Source organism: Salvelinus fontinalis, chromosome 29 (genome assembly GCF_029448725.1).
Source record: "Salvelinus fontinalis isolate EN_2023a chromosome 29, ASM2944872v1, whole genome shotgun sequence".
Classification (NCBI taxonomy): domain Eukaryota; kingdom Metazoa; phylum Chordata; class Actinopteri; order Salmoniformes; family Salmonidae; genus Salvelinus; species Salvelinus fontinalis.
Genome location: NC_074693.1, coordinates 626,264 through 648,735, shown reverse-complemented (window position 1 = coordinate 648,735; position 22,472 = coordinate 626,264). Strand labels below are relative to the sequence as shown.

At 48.2% G+C, this 22,472-nt stretch overlaps 1 protein-coding gene across 2 annotated transcripts in view; it reads right to left on the bottom strand.

Moving 5' to 3' along the window:
* Nucleotides 1-282: 282 nt before the first annotated feature.
* Nucleotides 283-22,472, bottom strand: part of flt4 (fms related receptor tyrosine kinase 4) — a 185,904-nt gene continuing 163,714 nt past the window's right edge. Inside the window, exons 20-30 of one of the 2 annotated variants that reach the window (XM_055888029.1) lie at nt 22,166-22,368; nt 20,505-20,673; nt 19,890-19,984; nt 10,556-10,678; nt 9,771-9,882; nt 9,560-9,659; nt 6,499-6,604; nt 5,002-5,126; nt 2,365-2,497; nt 1,731-1,807; nt 283-1,116 (exon numbers count right to left, since the gene is read on the bottom strand). In XM_055888029.1, coding sequence (XP_055744004.1) covers nt 921-1,116; nt 1,731-1,807; nt 2,365-2,497; nt 5,002-5,126; nt 6,499-6,604; nt 9,560-9,659; nt 9,771-9,882; nt 10,556-10,678; nt 19,890-19,984; nt 20,505-20,673; nt 22,166-22,368 — 1,439 coding nt within the window. In that variant the 3' untranslated portion in view covers nt 283-920. The remainder of the gene's footprint in view (nt 1,117-1,730; nt 1,808-2,364; nt 2,498-5,001; nt 5,127-6,498; nt 6,605-9,559; nt 9,660-9,770; nt 9,883-10,555; nt 10,679-19,889; nt 19,985-20,504; nt 20,674-22,165; nt 22,369-22,472) is intronic. The other variant, XM_055888030.1, reaches the window with a different exon arrangement.

Here is a 22,472-nt window from a genome sequence, read left to right as displayed (position 1 = left end):
TCTGGTCTTCCTACATTACATCTCTGGTCTTCATATATTACATCTCTGGTCTTCATATATTACATCTCTGGTCTTCATATATTACATCTCTGGTCTTCCTATATTACATCTCTGGTCTTCATTCATACATCCAGTCCATTCTCTGAACACCCCTCACTCTACAGTGACCTAATCATGAGGTGTTGTACTAACAGATCAGACTCACATACTGTAATTTAAAGTTTGGACTCTTCCATTATCATAATTAACAAAATAACAGATGTGAGACATGACTAAAGAAGATATATTGCCTTTTTTTATTTTCATATTTTTGTACAAATAAACAAAAGAAGCTTACTCTGTATAAAATCTGAACTGTGGTAGATATAAAATACTTTGGTTTTGACATACTACTGCCACCCAGTGGTTGGATAGAGAACTGCAGGTACAAACAGCTCAGTCCAGTATGGGCCAGTTGGCCATGAAGAGGGGAAGGAGGGACACAGGGAATTGAGTATACTACAACATACTCCCAACCCTTGTGGCTAGCAAAACTGGAATCCCAAATTAATATTGCTAAATTCTTGAAAAATAGTGAAGCAGCAATATTCAGTTAGGACTCCAAACTGTTAGAACCCACTGTAGTCAATCACTGGTTGGAGGGGGAGGGGCTAGCCCACTGTGGTGATAACGATGACATCACAGGTTAGAGGGGGAGGGGCTAGCCCATTGTGATTATAATAATGACATCGGAGGGGGAGGGGCTAGCCCACTTTGACGATGATAATGATGACATCACAGGTTAGAGGGGGAGGGGCTAGCCCACTGAGATGATGATCATGACATCACAGGTTAGAGGGGGAGGGGCTAGCCCATTGTGATTATAATAATGACATCGGAGGGGGAGGGGCTAGCCCACTTTGACGATGATGATGATGACATCACAGGTTAGAGGAGGAGAGGCAGCGTGTATCGTCAGGGGAGGAGAAGAAGTCCAGGACCCTGCCCTCCTCTGACAGCTGACCATACTCGTTGTTGTAAAAGGTCTGGCCAGAGAGTTGGGAGAGGAAGGCTGGTCGGTGCCTGGAACTAACGGAGCTACCGCTGGACTCGACCACCACCAGGCGCTCTGTACTACTGGGGGGAGAGGAGCGGAGGTGGGAGAGGAGGAGAGGAGGTGGGCGGGTAGTGGAGGGGAGAGGGGAGGAGGTGGGTGGAGGGGAGAGGGGAGGAGGTGGGAGAAGAGGGTAGGGGAGAGGAGAGGAGGTGGGAGAGGGGAGGAGGTGGGAGAGGAGTGGAGGGGAGAGGAGAGGAGGTGGGAGAGGGGAGGAGGTGGGAGAAGAGGAGAGGAGGTGGGCGGGTAGTGGAGGGGAGAGGGGAGGAGGTGGGTGGAGGGGAGAGGGGAGGAGGTGGGAGAAGAGGGTAGGGGAGAGGAGAGGAGGTGGGAGAGGAGTGGAGGTGGGAGAGGGGAGGAGGTGGGAGAAGAGGGTAGGGGAGAGGAGAAGGGGGAGGTGGGAGAGGGGAGGAGAGGAGCGGAGTTGGGAGGGCAGGGAGTGGAGGGGAGGGGAGGAGGTGGGATAGGAGAAGAGGGAAGGTAGGAAGAGGGGAGGGGAGACAGCTGTTAGGACGATATGCTGTTATTTTCTGACCAGTTTTTTAAAAAACATTTTCAAAAAACAGACAGGACCCACACAGACAGACAGGCGCCTTGTCATTTTAAGGGCATGATGTTATTGGTGTGTTAAACATACTTGGCTCCTCTGTGTTCGTGTTGGATCATCTCAAACTCCTCTGACGACAGAACCATCCCACTGTCTGTCTGGTTGTCCTGAGGAGAGAACAGGCCATCAGCATCACATTCAATAACCACAAGTCAAGGGCTTAACATGTTGACCTGTTTAGACAACTGTTAACGTGTTGACCTGTTTAGACAACTGATAACATGTTGACCTGTTTAGACAACTGATACAACGATACAGTGATAGAGAGATACAATAGAGGGATGGAGAGATACAGGGATGAGGGATGGAAAGATACAATGATGGAGAGATACAACGATACAGTGATAGAGCGATACAATAGAGGGATGGAGAGATACAATGATGGAGAGATACAACGATAGAGGGATGGAGAGATGACGAACTACTGTACAACGATAGAGGGATGAGAGATGGAGATACAACGATAGAGGGATGAGAGATGGAGATACAACGATAGAGGGATGAGAGATGGAGATACAACGATAGAGGGATGAGAGATGGAGATACAACGATAGAGGGATGAGAGATGGAGAGAGAGTGCAGGAGAGATAGAGGGATGAGAGATGGAGATACAACGATAGAGGGATGAGAGATGGAGAGAGAGTGCAGGAGAGATAGAGCTTACTCCGTTGTTGTGGGTTTTATACCAGGCCGTTTCCATTGGTAGCTCCTCAAATGTCTTGACTCTGGGTTGGCATGACGACAGCTTCGACGGCCCCACGAACACACAGCCCGCGAAGGGCACACAGTTATAATACCTGCCAAACAAACAAACAAACAAACAAACAAACAAACAAACAAACAAACACACACACACACACACACACACACACACACACACACACACACACACACACACACACACACACACACACACACACACACACACACACACACACACACACACACACACACACACACACACACACACACACACACACATTACCCCTATGTTATGTATACCTGTTGAGTGAGGACCCCAGAGGCCCACAGGAAGAGTAGCTGTTGAGTGAGGATCTCAGAGGACCCCAGGAAGAGTAGCTGTTGAGTGAGGACCTCAGAGGACCCCAGGAAGAGTAGCTGTTGAGTGAGGACCCCAGGAAGAGTAGCTGTTACGTGAGGACCTCAGAGGACCCCAGGAAGAGTAGCTGTTACGTGAGGACCTCAGAGGACCCCAGGAAGAGTAGCTGTTGAGTGAGGACCTCAGAGGACCTCAGGAAGAGTAGCTGTTGAGTGAGGACACCAGAGGACCCCAGGAAGAGTAGCTGTTGAGTGAGGACACCAGAGGACCCCAGGAAGAGTAGCTGTTGAGTGAGGACCCCAGAGGACCTCAGGAAGAGTAGCTGTTGAGTGAGGACACCAGAGGACCCCAGGAAGAGTAGCTGTTGAGTGAGGACCCCAGAGGACCTCAGGAAGAGTAGCTGTTGAGTGAGGACCTCAGAGGACCCCAGGAAGAATAGCTGTTAAATGAGGACCTCAGAGGACCCCAGGAAGAGTAGCTGTTGAGTGAGGACCTCAGAGGACCTCAGGAAGAGTAGCTGTTGAGTGAGGACCCCAGGAAGAGTAGCTGTTCAGTGAGGATCTCAGAGGACCCCAGGAAAAGTAGCTGTTGAGTGAGGACCTCAGAGGACCCCAGGAAGAGGAGCTGTTGAGTGAGGACACCAGAGGACCCCAGGAAGAGTAGATGTTGAGTGAGGACCTCAGAGGACCACAGGAAGAGTAGCTGTTGAGTGAGGACCCCAGGAAGAGTAGCTGTTGAGTGAGGACCCCAGGAAGAGTAGCTGTTGAGTGAGGACATCAGAGGACCCCAGGAAGAGTAGCTGTTGAGTGAGGACCCCAGGAAGAGTAGCTGTTGAGTGAGGACCTCAGAGGACCCCAGGAAGAGTAGCTGTTGAGTGAGGACCTCAGAGGACCCCAGGAAGAGTAGATGTTGAGTGAGGACCTCAGAGGACCTCAGGAAGAGTAGCTGTTGAGTGAGGACACCAGAGGACCCCAGGAAGAGTAGATGTTGAGTGAGGACACCAGAGGACCCCAGGAAGAGTAGCTGTTGAGTGAGGACCTCAGAGGACCCCAGGAAGAGTAGATGTTGAGTGAGGACCTCAGAGGACCCCAGGAAGAGTAGATGTTGAGTGAGGACCCCAGAGGACCCCAGGAAGAGTAGCTGGTGCTAAAGTAACAGCTAATGGGGATGGGAAAATATTAGAAAATGACAACATAAAATTAAACGAATCTCCACTTCCACTGTCTTCACTGATACTCATGGTGGGCTTAGGGTTGCCAGTTTCCTAGCCTATTACCCAGAGACTGATTTAGACCTGGGGATGCCTGCAGACGAGGTGCCAGGTAAGGAATTCACACTGAGGTTCCTACTGCTCTATCAATGTGATTAGTGGTCAAATCAGAAATGTGCCAGGGGTCTGCCTGGAGAAGTCAGGATCATTGGCACCTGTCTTAATCAGGTAGTAGTAGTGGTAGTAGTGGTAGTAGTAGTAGTAGTAGTAGTGATAGTAGTTGTAGTAGTAGTAGTAGTGGTAGTAGTAGTAGTAGTAGTAGTGGTAGTAGCAGTGATAGTAGTTGTAGTAGTAGTAGTAGTGGTAGTAGTAGTAGTAGTGGTAGTAGTAGTAGTAGTAGTAGTAGTGGTAGTAGTAGTGGTAGTAGTAGTGATAGTAGTTGTAGTAGTAGTAGTAGTGGTAGTAGTAGTGGTAGTAGTAGTAGTAGTAGTAGTAGTAGTGGTAGTAGTAGTAGTAGTAGTAGTAGTAGTAGTAGTAGTAGTGGTAGTAGTAGTGATAGTAGTAGTATTTGTAGTAGTGGTAGTAGTAGTTGTAGTAGTAGTAGTAGTAGTAGTAGTGGTAGTGGTAGTGGTAGTAGTGGTAGTGGTAGTAGTAGTGATAGTAGTAGTATTTGTAGTAGTGGTAGTAGTAGTTGTAGTAGTAGTAGTAGTAGTAGTAGTGGTAGTGGTAGTAGTGGTAGTGGTAGTAGTACTGGTAGTGGGTGTAGTAGTAGTATTGGCAATGGTAGTAGTCGTGATAGTAGTAGTAGTAGTTGTCGTCGTGGTAGTAGTAGTTGTAGTAGTAGTAGTAGTAGTAGTATTGGCAGTGGTAGTGGTAGTAGTAGTGGTAGTAGTTGTAGCTGTAGTAGTAGTAGTGGTAGTAGTTGTCGTCGTGGTAGTAGTAGTAGTAGTAGTTGTCGTCAGGGTAGTAATTGTCATCGTGGTACTAGTTGTAGTAGTCGTGGTAGTAGTTGTAGTGTAATAGGATTTTACCTGATGGGTAGGCTGTGACAGGCCAGTCTCAGCTCCTCCTGTGAAGCGGGTCGTGATGAGGCCTGAGAGAAGCTGTCTTCCTCAGAGCTCTGGGACGGATTCAGGGGGATGTAGTCCTTACCATCCTACAGAATATAATATCAGTTAGTCCTTACCATCCTACAGAATATAATATCAGTCCTTACCATCCTACAGAATATAATATCAGTCCTTACCATCCTACAGAATATAATATCAGTCATTACCATCCTACAGAATATAATATCAGTCATTACCATCCTACATAATATAATATCAGTCATTACCATCCTACAGAATATAATATCAGTTAGTCTTTACCATCCTACAGAATATAATATCAGTCATTACCATCCTACAGAATATAATATCAGTCATTACCATCCTACAGAATATAATATCAGTTAGTCATTACCATCCTACAGAATATAATATCAGTCATTACCATCCTACAGAATATAATATCAGTTAGTCCTTACCATCCTACAGAATATAATATCAGTTAGTCCTTACCATCCTACAGAATATAATATCAGTTAGTCCTTACCATCCTACAGAATATAATATCAGTTAGTCCTTACCATCCTACAGAATATAATACCAGTCATTATCATCCTACAGAATATAATATCAGTCATTACCATCCTACAGAATATAATATCAGTCATTACCATCCTACAGAATATAATATCAGTCATTACCATCCTACAGAATATAATATCAGTCATTACCATCCTACAGAATATAATATCAGTCATTACCATCCTACAGAATATAATATCAGTCATTACCATCCTACAGAATATAATATCAGTCATTACCATCCTACAGAATGCGAAATACAGACATGTATTACACATATCTTGTTTAAGCAATAAGGCCCAAGGGGGTGTGGTATGTGGCCAATATACCACGACTAAGGGCTGTTCTTACGCACGACACAACGCGGAGTGCCTGGATACAGCCCTTAGCCGTGGTATATTGGTCACAAACCCCACACCCCTGAGGTGCCTTATTGCTATTATAAACTGGTTACCAACGTAATTAGAGCATACGGTCTGATATACCACGGCTGTCAGCCAATCAGCATCCAGGACTCAAACTCCCCTGGTTTATAATGTCTGATATACCACGACTGTCCCAGGTTTATAATGTCTGATATACCACGACTGTCAGTCAATCAGCATCCAGGACTCAAACTCCCAGGTTTATAATGTCTGATATACCACGACTGTCAGTCAATCAGCATCCAGGACTCAAACTCCCAGGTTTATAATGTCTGATATACCACGACTGTCAGTCAATCAGCATCCAGGACTCAAACTCCCAGGTTTATAATCCATTAAAAAAACACAGAACTACACATGGGCCTCGTTCCATTTCTCTATGTGACCCCCATTCTTCCAGAAATGGCCACTATGACTTCAATGTTGACAGATCAGACATGACTGGATAGGTTGAAACTTCTCAGTGTCTTACTGGTAGGCTGTTGTCCTGTAGTAGGTCTCCCAGGATATCAACCAGAGCTTGGAAGGTAGGTCTCTCCCGGGGCTCGCCCTGCCAGCAGGCCAGCATTATACCATAGCTATGAAGAGAGACACACAGCAACATGTTACAGCGAAGAGATGTCCTACAGGCCAGCAGGATCCCATAACTACCAGCAGAGATCCTACAGGCCAGCAGGATCCCATAACTACCAGCAGAGATATCCTACAGGCCAGCAGAGATATCCTACAGGCCAGCAGGATCCCATAACTACCAGCAGAGATCCTACAGGCCAGCAGGATCCCATAACTACCAGCAGAGATATCCTACAGGCCAGCAGAGATATCCTACAGGCCAGCAGAGATATCCTACAGGCCAGCAGGATCCCATAACTACCAGCAGAGATCCTACAGGCCGGCAGGATCCCATAACTACCAGCAGAGATATCCTACAGGCCAGCAGAGATATACTACAGGCCAGCAGAGATATCCTACAGACCAGCAGGATCCCATAACTACCAGCAGAGATATCCTACAGACCAGCAGGATCCCATAACTACCAGCAGAGATCCTACAGGCCAGCAGAGATATCCTACAGACCAGCAGGATCCCATAACTACCAGCAGAGATATCCTACAGGCCAGCAGAGATATCCTACAGACCAGCAGGATCCCATAACTACCAGCAGAGATCCTACAGGCCAGCAGAGATATCCTACAGGCCAGCAGAGATATCCTACAGACCAGCAGGATCCCATAACTACCAGCAGAGATATCCTACAGGCCAGCAGAGATATCCTACAGACCAGCAGGATCCCATAACTACCAGCAGAGATATCCTACAGGCCAGCAGAGATATCCTACAGACCAGCAGGATCCCATAACTACCAGCAGAGATATCCTACAGGCCAGCAGAGATATCCTACAGGCCAGCAGAGATATCCTACAGACCAGCAGGATCCCATAACTACCAGCAGAGATATCCTACAGGCCAGCAGAGATATCCTACAGGCCAGCAGAGATATCCTACAGGCCAGCAGGATCCCATAACTACCAGCAGAGATATCCTACAGGCCAGCAGAGATATCCTACAGGCCAGCAGAGATATCCTACAGGCCAGCAGGATCCCATAACTACCAGCAGAGATATCCTACAGGCCAGCAGGATCCCATAACTACCAGCAGAGATATCCTACAGGCCAGCAGGATCCCATAACTACCAGCAGAGATATCCTACAGGCCAGCAGGATCCCATAACTACCAGCAGAGATATCCTACAGGCCAGCAGGATCCCATAACTACCAGCAGAGAATCCTACAGGCCAGCAGAGATATTCTACAGGCCAGCAGGATCCCATAACTACCAGCAGAGATATCCTACAGGCCAGCAGGATCCCATAACTACCAGCAGAGATATCCTACAGGCCAGCAGGATCCCATAACTACCAGCAGAGATATCCTACAGGCCAGCAGAGATATCCTACAGGCCAGCAGGATCCCATAACTACCAGCAGAGATATCCTACAGGCCAGCAGGATCCCATAACTACCAGCAGAGATATCCTACAGGCCAGCAGGATCCCATAACTACCAGCAGAGATATCCTACAGGCCAGCAGGATCCCATAACTACCAGCAGAGATATCCTACAGGCCAGCAGGATCCCATAACTACCAGCAGAGATATCCTACAGGCCAGCAGGATCCCATAACTACCAGCAGAGATATCCTACAGGCCAGCAGAGATATCCTACAGACCAGCAGGATCCCATAACTACCAGCAGAGATATCCTACAGGCCAGCAGAGATATCCTACAGGCCAGCAGAGATATCCTACAGGCCAGCAGGATCCCATAACTACCAGCAGAGATATCCTACAGGCCAGCAGAGATATCCTACAGACCAGCAGAGATATCCTACAGGCCAGCAGGATCCCATAACTACCAGCAGAGATATCCTACAGGCCAGCAGGATCCCATAACTACCAGCAGAGATATCCTACAGGCCAGCAGGATCCCATAACTACCAGCAGAGATATCCTACAGGCCAGCAGGATCCCATAACTACCAGCAGAGATATCCTACAGGCCAGCAGGATCCCATAACTACCAGCAGAGATATCCTACAGGCCAGCAGGATCCCATAACTACCAGCAGAGATATCCTACAGGCCAGCAGAGATATCCTACAGGCCAGCAGAGATATCCTACAGGCCAGCAGGATCCCATAACTACCAGCAGAGATATCCTACAGGCCAGCAGAGATATCCTACAGGCCAGCAGAGATATCCTACAGGCCAGCAGAGATATCCTACAGGCCAGCAGGATCCCATAACTACCAGCAGAGATGTCCTACAGGCCAGCAGGATCCCATAACTACCAGCAGAGATATCCTACAGGCCAGCAGGATCCCATAACTACCAGCAGAGATATCCTACAGGCCAGCAGAGATATCCTACAGGCCAGCAGGATCCCATAACTACCAGCAGAGATATCCTACAGGCCAGCAGAGATATCCTACAGGCCAGCAGGATCCCATAACTACCAGCAGAGATGTCCTACAGGCCAGCAGAGATATCCTACAGGCCAGCAGGATCCCATAACTACCAGCAGAGATATCCTACAGGCCAGCAGAGATATCCTACAGGCCAGCAGGATCCCATAACTACCAGCAGAGATGTCCTACAGGCCAGCAGAGATGTCCTACAGGCCAGCAGGATCCCATAACTACCAGCAGAGATATCCTACAGGCCAGCAGAGATGTCCTACAGGCCAGCAGGATCCCATAACTACCAGCAGAGATATCCTACAGGCCAGCAGGATCCCATAACTACCAGCAGAGGGCAACAGAGACACGCAATAGGGCTAAAGAGTGTTAGACTGCACTCCACACAACCACTAGTAGTTCTAGCCACTACAGAGCACAGAGCACACAGTACCTTACATTACTAAGCATATTGTGTGCGTGGGTTTGCATGAAATGTATGCAAAGTAGGGAAGGAGTAAGTGACTCACATAGAACTACATATATCTTGTGAATTATTCTAGGATCTTTGTTGACTCACATCTCAGGGGAAGCTGTTTCAGGAGCTCTCATCCTGGTTCCATCTTTCAGTCGTTTACAGAAGTCCTCGTCGATCTGGACACCTGGGTACGGAGATGCACCTGAGGAGAGGAACACTGGTGTTATCAGAGATACGTTCTGTCTGTCAGGATGGGTGGCTAACCTAGGGAAGAACAGTGTCTCTCACTGCTCAAAAGACCTAAATGTCTCACCCAGAGAGAAGATCTCCCAGAGTAGAACACCAAAGGACCAGACGTCAGACTGGCTGGTGTAAACCTTGTCAAAGATACTCTCTGGAGCCATCCACTTCAGTGGCAGACGGGCCTGAGAGAGAGAGAGAGGGGAGAAGAGAGAGAGAGAGAGGGGAGAAGAGAGAGAGAGAGAGAATTTAATCATCAGCTTAGAATAAAGTGTTCCAGAATGATCCTTCAGCTGACCCCACAGTAGAACCCTTTTGTGTTCCATGTAGAACCGTCTATGGAAAGGGAATGGAACATGGAACCCAAAAATGTTGTTTCCAAAAATGTTCTTTCTACCTGGAACCAAATAGGTTCAACCAGGAATTTTTTTCTTCTTCAAAGGGTTCTCCTATGGGGACAGCTGATGAACCCTTTTAGGTTCTAGATAGCACCTTTTAGGTTCTAGATAGCACCTTTTAGGTTCTAGATAGCACCTTTTAGGATCTAGATAGCACCTTTTAGGTTCTAGATAGCACCTTTTAGGTTCTAGATAGCACCTTTTAGGTTCTAGATAGCACCTTTTAGGTTCTAGATAGCACCTTTTAGGTTCTAGATAGCACCTTTTAGGTTCTAGATAGCACCTTTTAGGTTCTAGATAGCACCTTTTAGGTTCTAGATAGTCTAGTGGATGACAACCTAGACATACTGCTCCTCCGGTGACAGAGATTTGAATTTGCCGTTGGCCCTGATTTAACTACCCCGAGGTTTCCCCCCGAGGTTTCCCCCCGAGGTTACCCCCCGAGGTGTGTGTGTCTTACGTTGCCCTTCCTGACGTAGTCGGGGTCTTTGTAGATGTCTCTAGCCAGGCCGAAGTCACAGATCTTCACCACGTTGTTCTCTGACAGTAGGATGTTCCTCGCTGCAAGGTCCCTGTGGATACACTGCCGAAACACACACACACACATTAACACACACACACACACATTAACACACACACACACACATTAACACACACACACACAGACACAGACACAGACACAGACACAGACACAGACACACACACACACACACATATTCACACACACACATATTCACACACACACATATTCACACACACACATATTCACACACACACATTAACACACACACACACACACACACATTAACACACATTAACACACACACACACACACATTAACACACACACACACACACACATTAACACACATTAACACACACACACACACACACACACACACACACACACACACACACACACACACACACACACACACACACACACACACACACACACACAGCTTTGCTATCACAACACATGGGGGGAGGAGCTTTACTCTCCCGACATAGTGGAGGGAGGAGCTTTACTCTCCCGACATAGTGGAGGGAGGAGCTTTACTCTCCCGACATAGTGGAGGGAGGAGCTTTACTCTCCCGACATAGCGGAGGGAGGAGCTTTACTCTCCCGACATAGCGGAGGGAGGAGCTTTACTCTCCCGACATAGTGGAGGGAGGAGCTTTGCTATCACGACATGGTGGAGGGAGGAGCTTTACTCTCCCGACATAGTGGAGGGAGGAGCTTTACTCTCCCGACATAGCGGAGGGAGGAGCTTTACTCTCCCGACATAGTGGAGGGAGGAGCTTTACTCTCCCGACATAGCGGAGGGAGGAGCTTTACTCTCCCGACATAGTGGAGGGAGGAGCTTTACTCTCCCGACATAGTGGAGGGAGGAGCTTTACTCTCCCGACATAGTGGAGGGAGGAGCTTTACTCTCCCGACATAGCGGAGGGAGGAGCTTTACTCTCCCGACATAGCGGAGGGAGGAGCTTTACTCTCCCGACATAGCGGAGGGAGGAGCTTTACTCTCCCGACATAGCGGAGGGAGGAGCTTTACTCTCCCGACATAGTGGAGGGAGGAGCTTTACTCTCCCGACATAGTGGAGGGAGGAGCTTTACTCTCCCGACATAGTGGAGGGAGGAGCTTTACTCTCCCGACATAGCGGAGGGAGGAGCTTTACTCTCCCGACATAGCGGAGGGAGGAGCTTTACTCTCCCGACATAGCGGAGGGAGGAGCTTTACTCTCCCGACATAGCGGAGGGAGGAGCTTTACTCTCCCGACATAGCGGAGGGAGGAGCTTTACTCTCCCGACATAGCGGAGGGAGGAGCTTTACTCTCCCGACATAGCGGAGGGAGGAGCTTTACTCTCCCGACATAGCGGAGGGAGGAGCTTTACTCTCCCGACATAGCGGAGGGAGGAGCTTTACTCTCCCGACATAGTGGAGGGAGGAGCTTTACTATCACGACATGGTGGAGGGAGGAGCTTTACTATCACGACATAGTGGAGGGAGGAGCTTTACTCTCCCGACATAGTGGAGGGAGGAGCTTTGCTATCACGACATAGCGGAGGGAGGAGCTTTGCTATCACGACATAGTGGAGGGAGGAGCTTTACTCTCCCGACATAGTGGAGGGAGGAGCTTTACTCTCCCGACATAGTGGAGGGAGGAGCTTTACTCTCCCGACATAGTGGAGGGAGGAGCTTTACTATCACGACATAGTGGAGGGAGGAGCTTTACTCTCCCGACATAGTGGAGGGAGGAGCTTTACTATCACGACATAGTGGAGGGAGGAGCTTTACTCTCCCGACATAAGGGAGGGAGGAGCTTTACTCTCCCGACATAGCGGAGGGAGGAGCTTTACTATCACGACATAGTGGAGGGAGGGGCTTTGCTATCACGACATGGTGGAGGGAGGAGCTTTACTATCACGACATAGTGGAGGGAGGAGCTTTGCTATCACGACATGGTGGAGGGAGGAGCTTTGCTATCGCAACATAGTGGGGGGGGGGGGGGGGGGCTTTGCGCCATGACATAGTGGAGGGAGGAGCTTTACTATCACGACATAGTGGGATGGAGGAGCTTTACTGGCACGACATAGTGGGAGGGAAGGGCTTAACTATCACGACACAGAGGAGGGGGAGCTTTACTATCACAACGTAGTGGGCGGGAGGAGCTTTACTATCACGACACAGAGGAGGGGGAGCTTTACTATTACAACGTAGTGGGCGGGAGGAGCTTTACTATCATGACACAGAGGAGGGGGGAGCTTTACTATCACAACGTAGTGGGCGGGAGGAGCGTCACTGTCATCTCTAGATGTGTGCCTACATCTCATTGTGGTTCCATTTTAGTCTCTGGTCTTGACACGCCCACTGGGCTGGATCCCAGATTTAGGCTATTCATGGGTTCTCTGTTGAGCATGTGTCGCGGACTGCAACAGAGACGATTTCTGTTTATTGCTATTAGATTATTGAGGAGCTTGTAGTCGGCAACCCACCAAGCGTGGGAGAGTGTGTGACAGAGACTTCTTTATTTTTCCCATCAAGTGTGAACCATGTTTTATAACAAAGCTGCTTATCTATTTACCTCTGTTTCTACCAGTCAGTAGTGCAGTAAACTACACCAGATTATCCATTATATTGTGATGTCACATGCAGTAAACTACACCAGATTATCCATTATATTGTGATGTCACATGCAGTAGGCTACACCAGATTATCCATTATATTGTGATGTCACAGGCAGTAGGCTTCAGCAGATTATCCATTATATTGTGATGTCACAGGCATTAAACTACACCAGGTTATCCATTATATTGTGATGTCACAGGCAGTAAACTACGCCAGATTATCCATTATATTGTGATGTCACAGGCAGTAAACTACACCAGGTTATCCATTATATTGTGATGTCACAGGCAGTAAACTACACCAGATTATCCATTATATTGTGATGTCACAGGCAGTAAACTACACCAGGTTATCCATTATATTGTGATGTCACAGGCAGTAGGCTTCAGCAGATTATCCATTATATTGTGATGTCACAGGCAGTAAACTACACCAGATTATCCATTATATTGTGATGTCACAGGCAGTAGGCTACAGCAGATTATCCATTATATTGTGATGTCACATGCAGTAGGCTACACCAGATTATCCATTATATTGTGATGTCACAGGCAGTAGGCTACACCAGATTATCCATTATATTGTGATGTCACAGGCAGTACACTACATAAGATTATCCATCCAACGTTAGTCCTCTTTTACATAGATTTTAGTCTTACTTCATACAGAGGTCCTAGCCCTCTTTTAAACACTATAGGACGGTACGTTTGAAGTGGTAAAAAAAAACACAAGCCCAGCTCTGAACACAAGGCCTCCCTGCCCTGCTCTGAACACAAGGCCTCCCTGCCCAGCTCTGAACACAAGGCCTCCCTGCCCTGCTCTGAACACAAGGCCTCCCTGCCCAGCTCTGAACACAAGGCCTCCCTGCCCTGCTCTGAACACAAGGCCTCCCTGCCCTGCTCTGAACACAAGGCCTCCCTGCCCTGCTCTGAACACAAGGCCTCCCTGCCCTGCTCTGAACACAAGGCCTCCCTGCCCTGCTCTGAACACAAGGCCTCCCTGCCCTGCTCTGAGCACAAGGCCTCCCTGCCCAGCTCTGAACACAAGGCCTCCCTGCCCTGAACACAAGGCCTCCCTGCCCTGCTCTGAACACAAGGCCTCCCTGCCCTGCTCTGAACACAAGGCCTCCCTGCCCTGCTCTGAGCACAAGGCCTCCCTGCCCTGCTCTGAACACAAGGCCTCCCTGCCCAGCTCTGAACACAAGGCCTCCCTGCCCTGCTCTGAACACAAGGCCTCCCTGCCCTGCTCTGAGCACAAGGCCTCCCTGCCCAGCTCTGAACACAAGGCCTCCCTGCCCTGCTCTGAACACAAGGCCTCCCTGCCCTGCTCTGAACACAAGGCCTCCCTGCCCTGCTCTGAACACAAGGCCTCCCTGCCCTGCTCTGAACACAAGGCCTCCCTGCCCTGCTCTGAACACAAGGCCTCCCTGCCCTGCTCTGAACACAAGGCCTCCCTGCCCTGCTCTGAACACAAGGCCTCCCTGCCCTGCTCCGAGCACGTTCTTCCATGAAGAACAAAAAGGTAGATTTCTTGCAGACCTTGCTAGAAGGAGAGGCCAAACGGCAGATGCAGTTATTACATTTTAAAGACACAACTGCTAAAATCTTAGTTAAACTTCAAGAACTATATGGCGAGCGTGCATCACCGGCTAACCTGTGAATTACGTTTTTCCATAAACAGGCTGTCAGAGAACAGGTGGGGGGGCCTTCCTCTGGTGATTACAGGAAGCATTCCAGCAGTGGAAAACTGCAAAGCCTGATGGTTCAGCCAGAAAGGTAGACACATTGCCCGACCAGGTGATCATGGCTCTGCAACCAGGCGCTATAAAAAAAAGACCTCCAACGCCAGATACGTCAAGAACCCCAAATGTATTTTTCCAGCAGCTGGAAAGTGAAGATGGGAACGTACAGGAGTGAAGGCTTGACCAGGCAAGTGACTGTAGAAGAACCCCCTCTACAAGACGCTGCTGCTCAGTGGAAGAAACAGACACACGGAGTTCCTAAATCATAGGAAGTCATTACGGGAGGACCTAATGCTGAAGGAGCAGCAACCCATCCAACAACCCTAGAATGTTCCATGAACAAGGGGGACATGGTCGTTTTCAGAAGCAGCTAAGCTGGGTTGGCCAAGGCCGTCTCCCATCTGTCTTCACTGTGGAGAGGGAGGCCATATGCGCAGAGAATACCCACAACTGCAAGCGCCAAAGCAGCCGTTAAACCGGAAGCCCGGGCCAATGTAAGGCGAGTGGACGGGGTGAGTACTGAAAACAGAATGAGTCAATCAAGCCCTTTTTAATAGGGGGAATGTCCTTAGGTGGACGTTATCGCAGGGGGAATCGCTGTGCCTTGCCTTCTAGACTCTGGGTACCAGGTGACCATGTTTAGTGAATCCTTTTTTCAAGGACAATTCAAACACTAGCAGTCTGGGCGGAAAGAAGGATTAGAATGGCTAGCCTTAAAAGCTGCTATTGGACTTCAATTCCCTTATGTTGGGGGTATGTAGTGCTGAACTTTCCTATGTAATACTGGCCCAGCAATGGCCCGACTCACCCGGCAACAGCCAGTACATATACCCCTGAAACATATTCCAGAGACTCCTGGTCAGATGGGCTACTGTGGTGGACAGACTCCTGGTCAGATGGATTACTGTGGTGGACAGACTCCTGGTCAGATGGACTACTGTGGTGGAGAGACTCCTGGTCAGATGGACTAGTGTGGTGGAGAGACTCCTGGTCAGATGGACTAGTGTGGTGGAGAGACTCCTGGTCAGATGGACTAGTGTGGTGGAGAGACTCCTGGTCAGATGGACTAGTGTGGTGAAAAGACTCCTGGTCAGATGGATTACTGTGGTGAACAGACTCCTGGTCAGATGGACTACTGTGGTGGAGAGACTCCTGGTCAGATGGACTACTGTGGTGGAGAGACTCCTGGTCAGATGGACTAGTGTGGTGGAGAGACTCCTGGTCAGATGGACTAGTGTGGTGAAGAGACTCCTGGTCAGATGGACTAGTGTGGTGGAGAGACTCCTGGTCAGATGGACTAGTGTGGTGAAGAGACTCCTGGTCAGATGGACTAGTGTGGTGGAGAGACTCCTGGTCAGATGGACTAGTGTGGTGGAGAGACTCCTGGTCAGATGGACTACTGTGGTGGAGAGACTCCTGGTCAGATGGATTACTGTGGTGGAGAGACTCCTGGTCAGATGGACTAGTGTGGTGGAGAGACTCCTGGTCAGATGGACTAGTGTGGTGGAGAGACTCCTGGTCAGATGGACTAGTGTGGTGAAGAGACTCCTGGTCAGATGGACTAGTGTGGTGGAGAGACTCCTGGTCAGATGGACTAGTGTGGTGAAGAGACTCCTGGTCAGATGGACTACTGTGGTGGAGAGACTCCTGGTCAGATGGATTACTGTGGTGGAGAGACTCCTGGTCAGATGGACTAGTGTGGTGAAGAGACTCCTGGTCAGATGGACTAGTGTGGTGGAGAGCCTGGATACAGAGACTGAGTTGAGTGGGAGGTACACATGCTGTAGCCTGGGTGCACAACAGATTCCAGTAGGTCTACAACCCCCAACCTTACACCAAATTCCTCAATGGTGCCCCCTAAGCAAAAGTATGTCAAGTTGATAACCAACAAATACTGTCACCACAGGTTGTTTTGCAGGAACTGTCGGAGGGCGTGTTCGAAGTTGCGAGAAACGTTGACGGATGGGAAAGCTGTGTTCCAGAGGCTCTAGGAAACGTTCCACACTGTGAAGGACTTGCCCCAGAGCGACAAGCCAAAGTGGACCAACTTGTACAGAAATGGCATTGCGTTTTCTTGCAGCATGACGATGACTTTGCGCACACCGATGCAGTTAGACACAACATCTCTACTGGACCTGTGCCACCGTTTCGAGAAAGGGAAAGGTAGCCCCATACCTCCAAGCTTTTACCAAGAACTCAGGTCCTCAGGTCCACCAAACTGGAAGTCTTCCGACTAGCTTGGAAAGACAATACTGTGCAGTATTCAAGAGCCCTCACTGCTACTCAATCATCCTATTTTCCAACTAAATTGAGGAAAATAAGAACATTCCAACATTTATCTTTGACACTGTTGCAAAGCTAACTAAAAAGCAGCATTCCCAAGAGAGGATGGCTTTCACCTCAGCAGTGATAAATTCATGAACTTCTTTGACGAAAAGATCATGATCATTAGAAAGCAAATTATGGACTCCTCTTTAAATCTACGTATTTCTCCAAAGCTCAATTGTCCTGAGTCTGCACAACACTCCCAGGACCTAGGATCAAGGGTGACACTCAAATTGTTTAATCCTATATCTCTTGACACATTCATGAAAATAGTAATGGCCTCTAAACCTTCAAGCTGCATACTGGACCCTATTCCAGCTAAACTACTGAAAGAGCTGCTTCTTGTGCTTGGTCCTTCTATGTTGAACATAATAAACAGCTCTCTATCCACCGGATGTGTACCAAACTCACTAAAAGTGGCAGTAATAAAGCCTCTCTTGGAAAAGACAAACCTTGACCCAGAAAATATAAAAAACTATCGGCATATATCGAATCTTCCATTCCTCGGAAAAAAAAATGAAAAAGCTGTTGCACAGCAACTCACTGCCTTCCTGAAGACAAACGATGTATACGAAATGCTTCAGACTGGTTTTAGACCCCAGCATAGCACTGAGACTGCACTTGTGAAGGTGGTAAATTACCTTTTAATGACGTCAGACCAAGGCTCTGCATCTGTCCTCGTGCTCCTAGACCTTAGTGATGCTTTGATACCATAGATCACCACATTCTTTTGGAGAGATTGGAAACCCAAATTGGTCTACACAGACAAGTTCTGGCCTGGTTTAGATCTTATCTGTCGGGAAAGATATCAGTTTGTCTCTGTGGATGGTTTGTCCTCTGACAAATCAACTGTAAATGTCGGTGTTCCTCAAGGCTCTGTTTTAGGACCACTATTGTTTTCACTATGTATTTTACCTCTTGGGGATGTCATTTGGAAACATAATGTTAACTTTCACTGCTATGCGGACGACACACAGCTGTACATTTCAATGAAACATGTTGAAGCCCCAAAATTTCCCTCCCTGGAAGCCTGTGTTTCAGACATAAGGAAGTGGATGGCGGCAATTTTTTAACCTTTTAAACTCGGACAAAACAGAGATGCTAGTTCTAGGTCCCAAGAAACAAAGAGATCTTCTGTTGGATCTGACAATTAATCTTGATGGTTGTAAAGTCGTCCCAAATAAATCTGTGAAGGACCTCGGCGTTACTCTGGACCCTGATCTCTCTTTTGACGAACATATCAAGACTGTTTCAAGGACAGCTTTTTTCCATCTTCGTAACATTACAAAAATTGGAAACTTTCTGTCCAAAAATGATGCATAAAAGTTCATCCATGCTTTTGACACTTCTAGATTAGACTACTGCAATGCTCTACTTTCCGGCTACCCGGATAAAGCACTAAATACAATTTAGTTAGCGCTAAATACGGCTGCTAAAATCTTGACTAGAACCTAAAAATGTGATCATATTACTCCAGTGCTCTCTCTACACTGGCTTCCTGTTAAGGCTAGGGCTGATTTCAAGGTTTTACTGATAACCTACAAAGCATTACATGGGCTTGCTCCTACCTATCGTTACGATTTGGTCCTGCCGTACATACCTACACGTACGCTACGGTCACAAGACGCAGGCCTCCTTACTGTCCCTAGCATTTCTAAACAAACAGCTGGAGGCAGGGCTTTCTCCCATAGAGATCCCTTTTATGGAATGGTCTGCCTGCCCATGTGAGAGACGCAGACTCGGTCTCAACCTTTAACCCTTTACTGAATACTCATCTCTTCAGTAGGTCCTATGATTGAGTGTAGTCTGGCCCAGGGGTGCGAAGGTGAACAGCAAGGCACTGGAGCAACGAACCACCCTTGCTGTCTCTGCCTGGCCGGTTCCCCTCTCACCACTGGGATTCTCTGCCTTTATAAATACATTTGATTGATTGGTAGTCCAGAGTATGCTATCAAAAGGGGTAGTGAGAGAAACCAGTAACAGCATCTACAGTCCTTGTTAAAAAGAAAGAAGTCTCAGTCGCACTCCGTAACATGTTTTAAAGAAGTTAATCTGTGTCTGGGAAACAAGCCCAGGATGTGGTATTATTGGATAATCTATTTGCATTACACCTCCTCCTCCTCCTCCTCCTCCTCCTCCTCTTCCTCTTCCTCTTCCTCCCCCTCCCCCTCCTCCTCCTCCTCCTCCTCCTCCTCACACCCCCTGTCAGACTGGTCTCTAGAATCTCTGTGGTTTCTAGTGAGATCAATATGGGGTAGTGCACTACTTTAGTCCAGAGCCTTATACCACACCATGTGTGGCTCTGGGAAACTGGCCCGGTACAGTATGTATTATTATATATTATACAGCTTGTTCTCTATAATCTGTGTGTGCTTTCTGGGGCGATGGGTTTTTAGGGAGACATCTTCTGGGGCGATGGGTTTTTAGCGAGACATCTTCTGGGGCGATGTTTTTTTAGGATTAAATATTTTGGGGCAATGGGTTTTTAGGGTGACGTCTTCTGGGGCAATGTTTTTTTAGGATTAAATATTTTGGGGCGATGGGTTTTTAGGGTGATTTTTGTTTGTTTGATTGGATGATGGGTTGCTGGGGAGATACCATTCGCGAGGCCAGGAACTCCATTCCTCTGGCCACCTGGAAACTATAGCAGATCAGATCTTCTATAGTGAGAGGAGTCTTCCAGAGGTCCTCCACTGGAGGGAGGGAGGGGGAGAGGGAGGGAGGGAGGGAGGGAGGGAGGGAGGGAGGGAGGGGGAGAGGGAAGCAGGGGAAGAGAGAGAGGGAGGGAGGGAAGCAGGGGGAGAGAGAAGCAGGGGAAGAGAGAGAGGGAGGGAGGGAAGCAGGGGGAGAGAGAGGGAGGGGAAGAGAGAGAGGGAGGGAGGGAAGCAGGGGGAGAGAGAAGCAGGGGAAGAGAGAGAGGGAGGGAGGGAAGCAGGGGGAGAGAGAAGCAGGGGAAGAGAGAGAGGGAGGGAGGGAAGCAGGGGGAGAGAGAGGGAGGGAGGGAAGCAGGGGGAGAGAGAGGGAGAGAAAGGATTTAACTCCGGTATAACTTGTTTTGATTCTACATTCTTGAGGCTCAGATGGAGCTCTTCAGTCAAAAAGTCAACACTGAACTTTCAGCACTTAAAATCCCCAAATCCCATTGACATTAATGCATTATTTATGTCAGTCTGAAGTTAGGATTTGGCCAATACAGCAATTCACACAACTCACTCTTCTCCACAGCAGGAGAGGGGCTCTTCTGATTGGACTTGCTGGATGACTGACTCCGGGGGTTGCCAATAGAGGAGGAGGATGTGGAAGGTGGGAGGCGGGCTCTCTGCTCCACTTGTCCCGCCTCTATCATGCGTCTCACCTGGCTCTGAGTCTTAGGGGAGCGGTCCTGTGGAACACACAGGTACATCATGTAGGTATACCATCTACACATTGGCCAGGATTTAATCAGTAACTTTTGCGGCATTTAAATGTAATTTCCGATTTAGACGACATACGCAGCGTTTACCATTAATGTGGTCTCAGTGAACGCGGGACATTGTCTTTAAAAACATGCAATGGGGGACAAAGCGCGATTGGATTGAGACCCGGGGACTTAGTCTATTCCAACAACCATCGTGTTATAAGAAGAGAGCCAATGATCTGTGTAATAATAGACCGTTTTCCCTGCAACAGAACAGTCTCCAAGCTCACCGTCACTTTCTATACACCTCTATGATCTGTGTTATAATAGACCCTTTGCCCTGCAACAGAACAGTCTCCAAGCTCACCGTCACTTTCTATACACCTCTATGATCTGTGTTATAATAGACCCTTTGCCCTGCAACAGAACAGTCTCCAAGCTCACCGTCACTTTCTATACACCTCTATGATCTGTGTTATAATAGACCCTTTGCCCTGCAACAGAACAGTCTCCAAGCTCACCAAAGTTTACCCTGTAAGGTAGGAAGAACTATCTCTTGGCTCTCAGGTAGTTGGACAGGTTAGGGGTTAAGGGTTAGGGGTTAGGGGTTAAGGGTTACAGGTTAGTATTAGGTCTTACCCTGTAAAGTAGGAAGAACTCTCTCTTGGCTCTCAGGTATTTGGACAGGTTAGGGGTTAAGGGTTAAGGGTTAGGGGTTAGCGGTTAAGGGTTAGAGGTTAGTATTAGGTCTTACCCTGTAAGGTAGGAAGAACTCTCTCTTGGCTCTCAGGTAGTTGGACAGGTTAGGGGTTAGGGGTTAGAGGTTAAAGATTAAAGGTTAGGGTCTTACCCTGTAAAGTAGGAAGAACTCTCTCTTGGTTCTCAGGTAGTTTTAGGGGTTAGAGGTTAGGGTTTAGAGATTAGGGATTAGGGTTAGGTTTTACCCTGTAAGGTAGGAAGAACTCTCTCTTGGCTCTCAGGTAGTTGGACAGGTTAGGGGTTAGGGGTTAGAGGTTAAAGATTAAAGGTTAGGGTCTTACCCTGTAAGGTAGGAAGAACTCTCTCTTGGTTCTCAGGTAGTTTTAGGGGTTAGAGGTTAGGGTGTAGAGATTAGGGATTAGGGTTAGGTCTTACCCTGTAAGGTAGGAAGAACTCTCTCTTGGCTCTCAGGTAGTTTTAGAGGTTAAAGGTTAGGGTTAGGTCTTACCCTGTAAGGTAGGAAGCACTCTCTCTTGGCTCTCAGGTAGTTTTAGAGGTTAGAGGTTAAAGGTTAGGGTCAAGTCTTACCCTGTAAGGTAGGAAGAACTCTCTCTTGGCTCTCAGGTAGTTTTAGAGGTTAAAGGTTAGGGTTAGGTCTTACCCTGTAAGGTAGGAAGCACTCTCTCTTGGCTCTCAGGTAGTTTTAGGGGTTAGGGGTTAGAGGTTAGGGTTTAGGGATTAGGGGTTAGAGGTTAAAGATTAAAGGTTAGGGTCTTACCCTGTAAGGTAGGAAGAACTCTCTCTTGGCTCTCAGGTAGTTGGACAGGTTCCCATACTTGCAGTACTCCACCACCACCATGAGGGGGGCATTGGGTTTGGTGCATGCCCCCAGGAGGTTGACCACGTTAAGATGGTTCCCAATGTGGATCAGGATCTTCAGCTCTGACATCAGAGCCTTGTGGTCGCTGGCACACGCTCCCTCTGGACACAGAAGACAGGGAGAGACGAGGTTCAGGACACACACATGTAGTTATCTAGCTTTGTTTGGGGACCTTTACACAGTGGTCACTGTTTTGATAGACAAC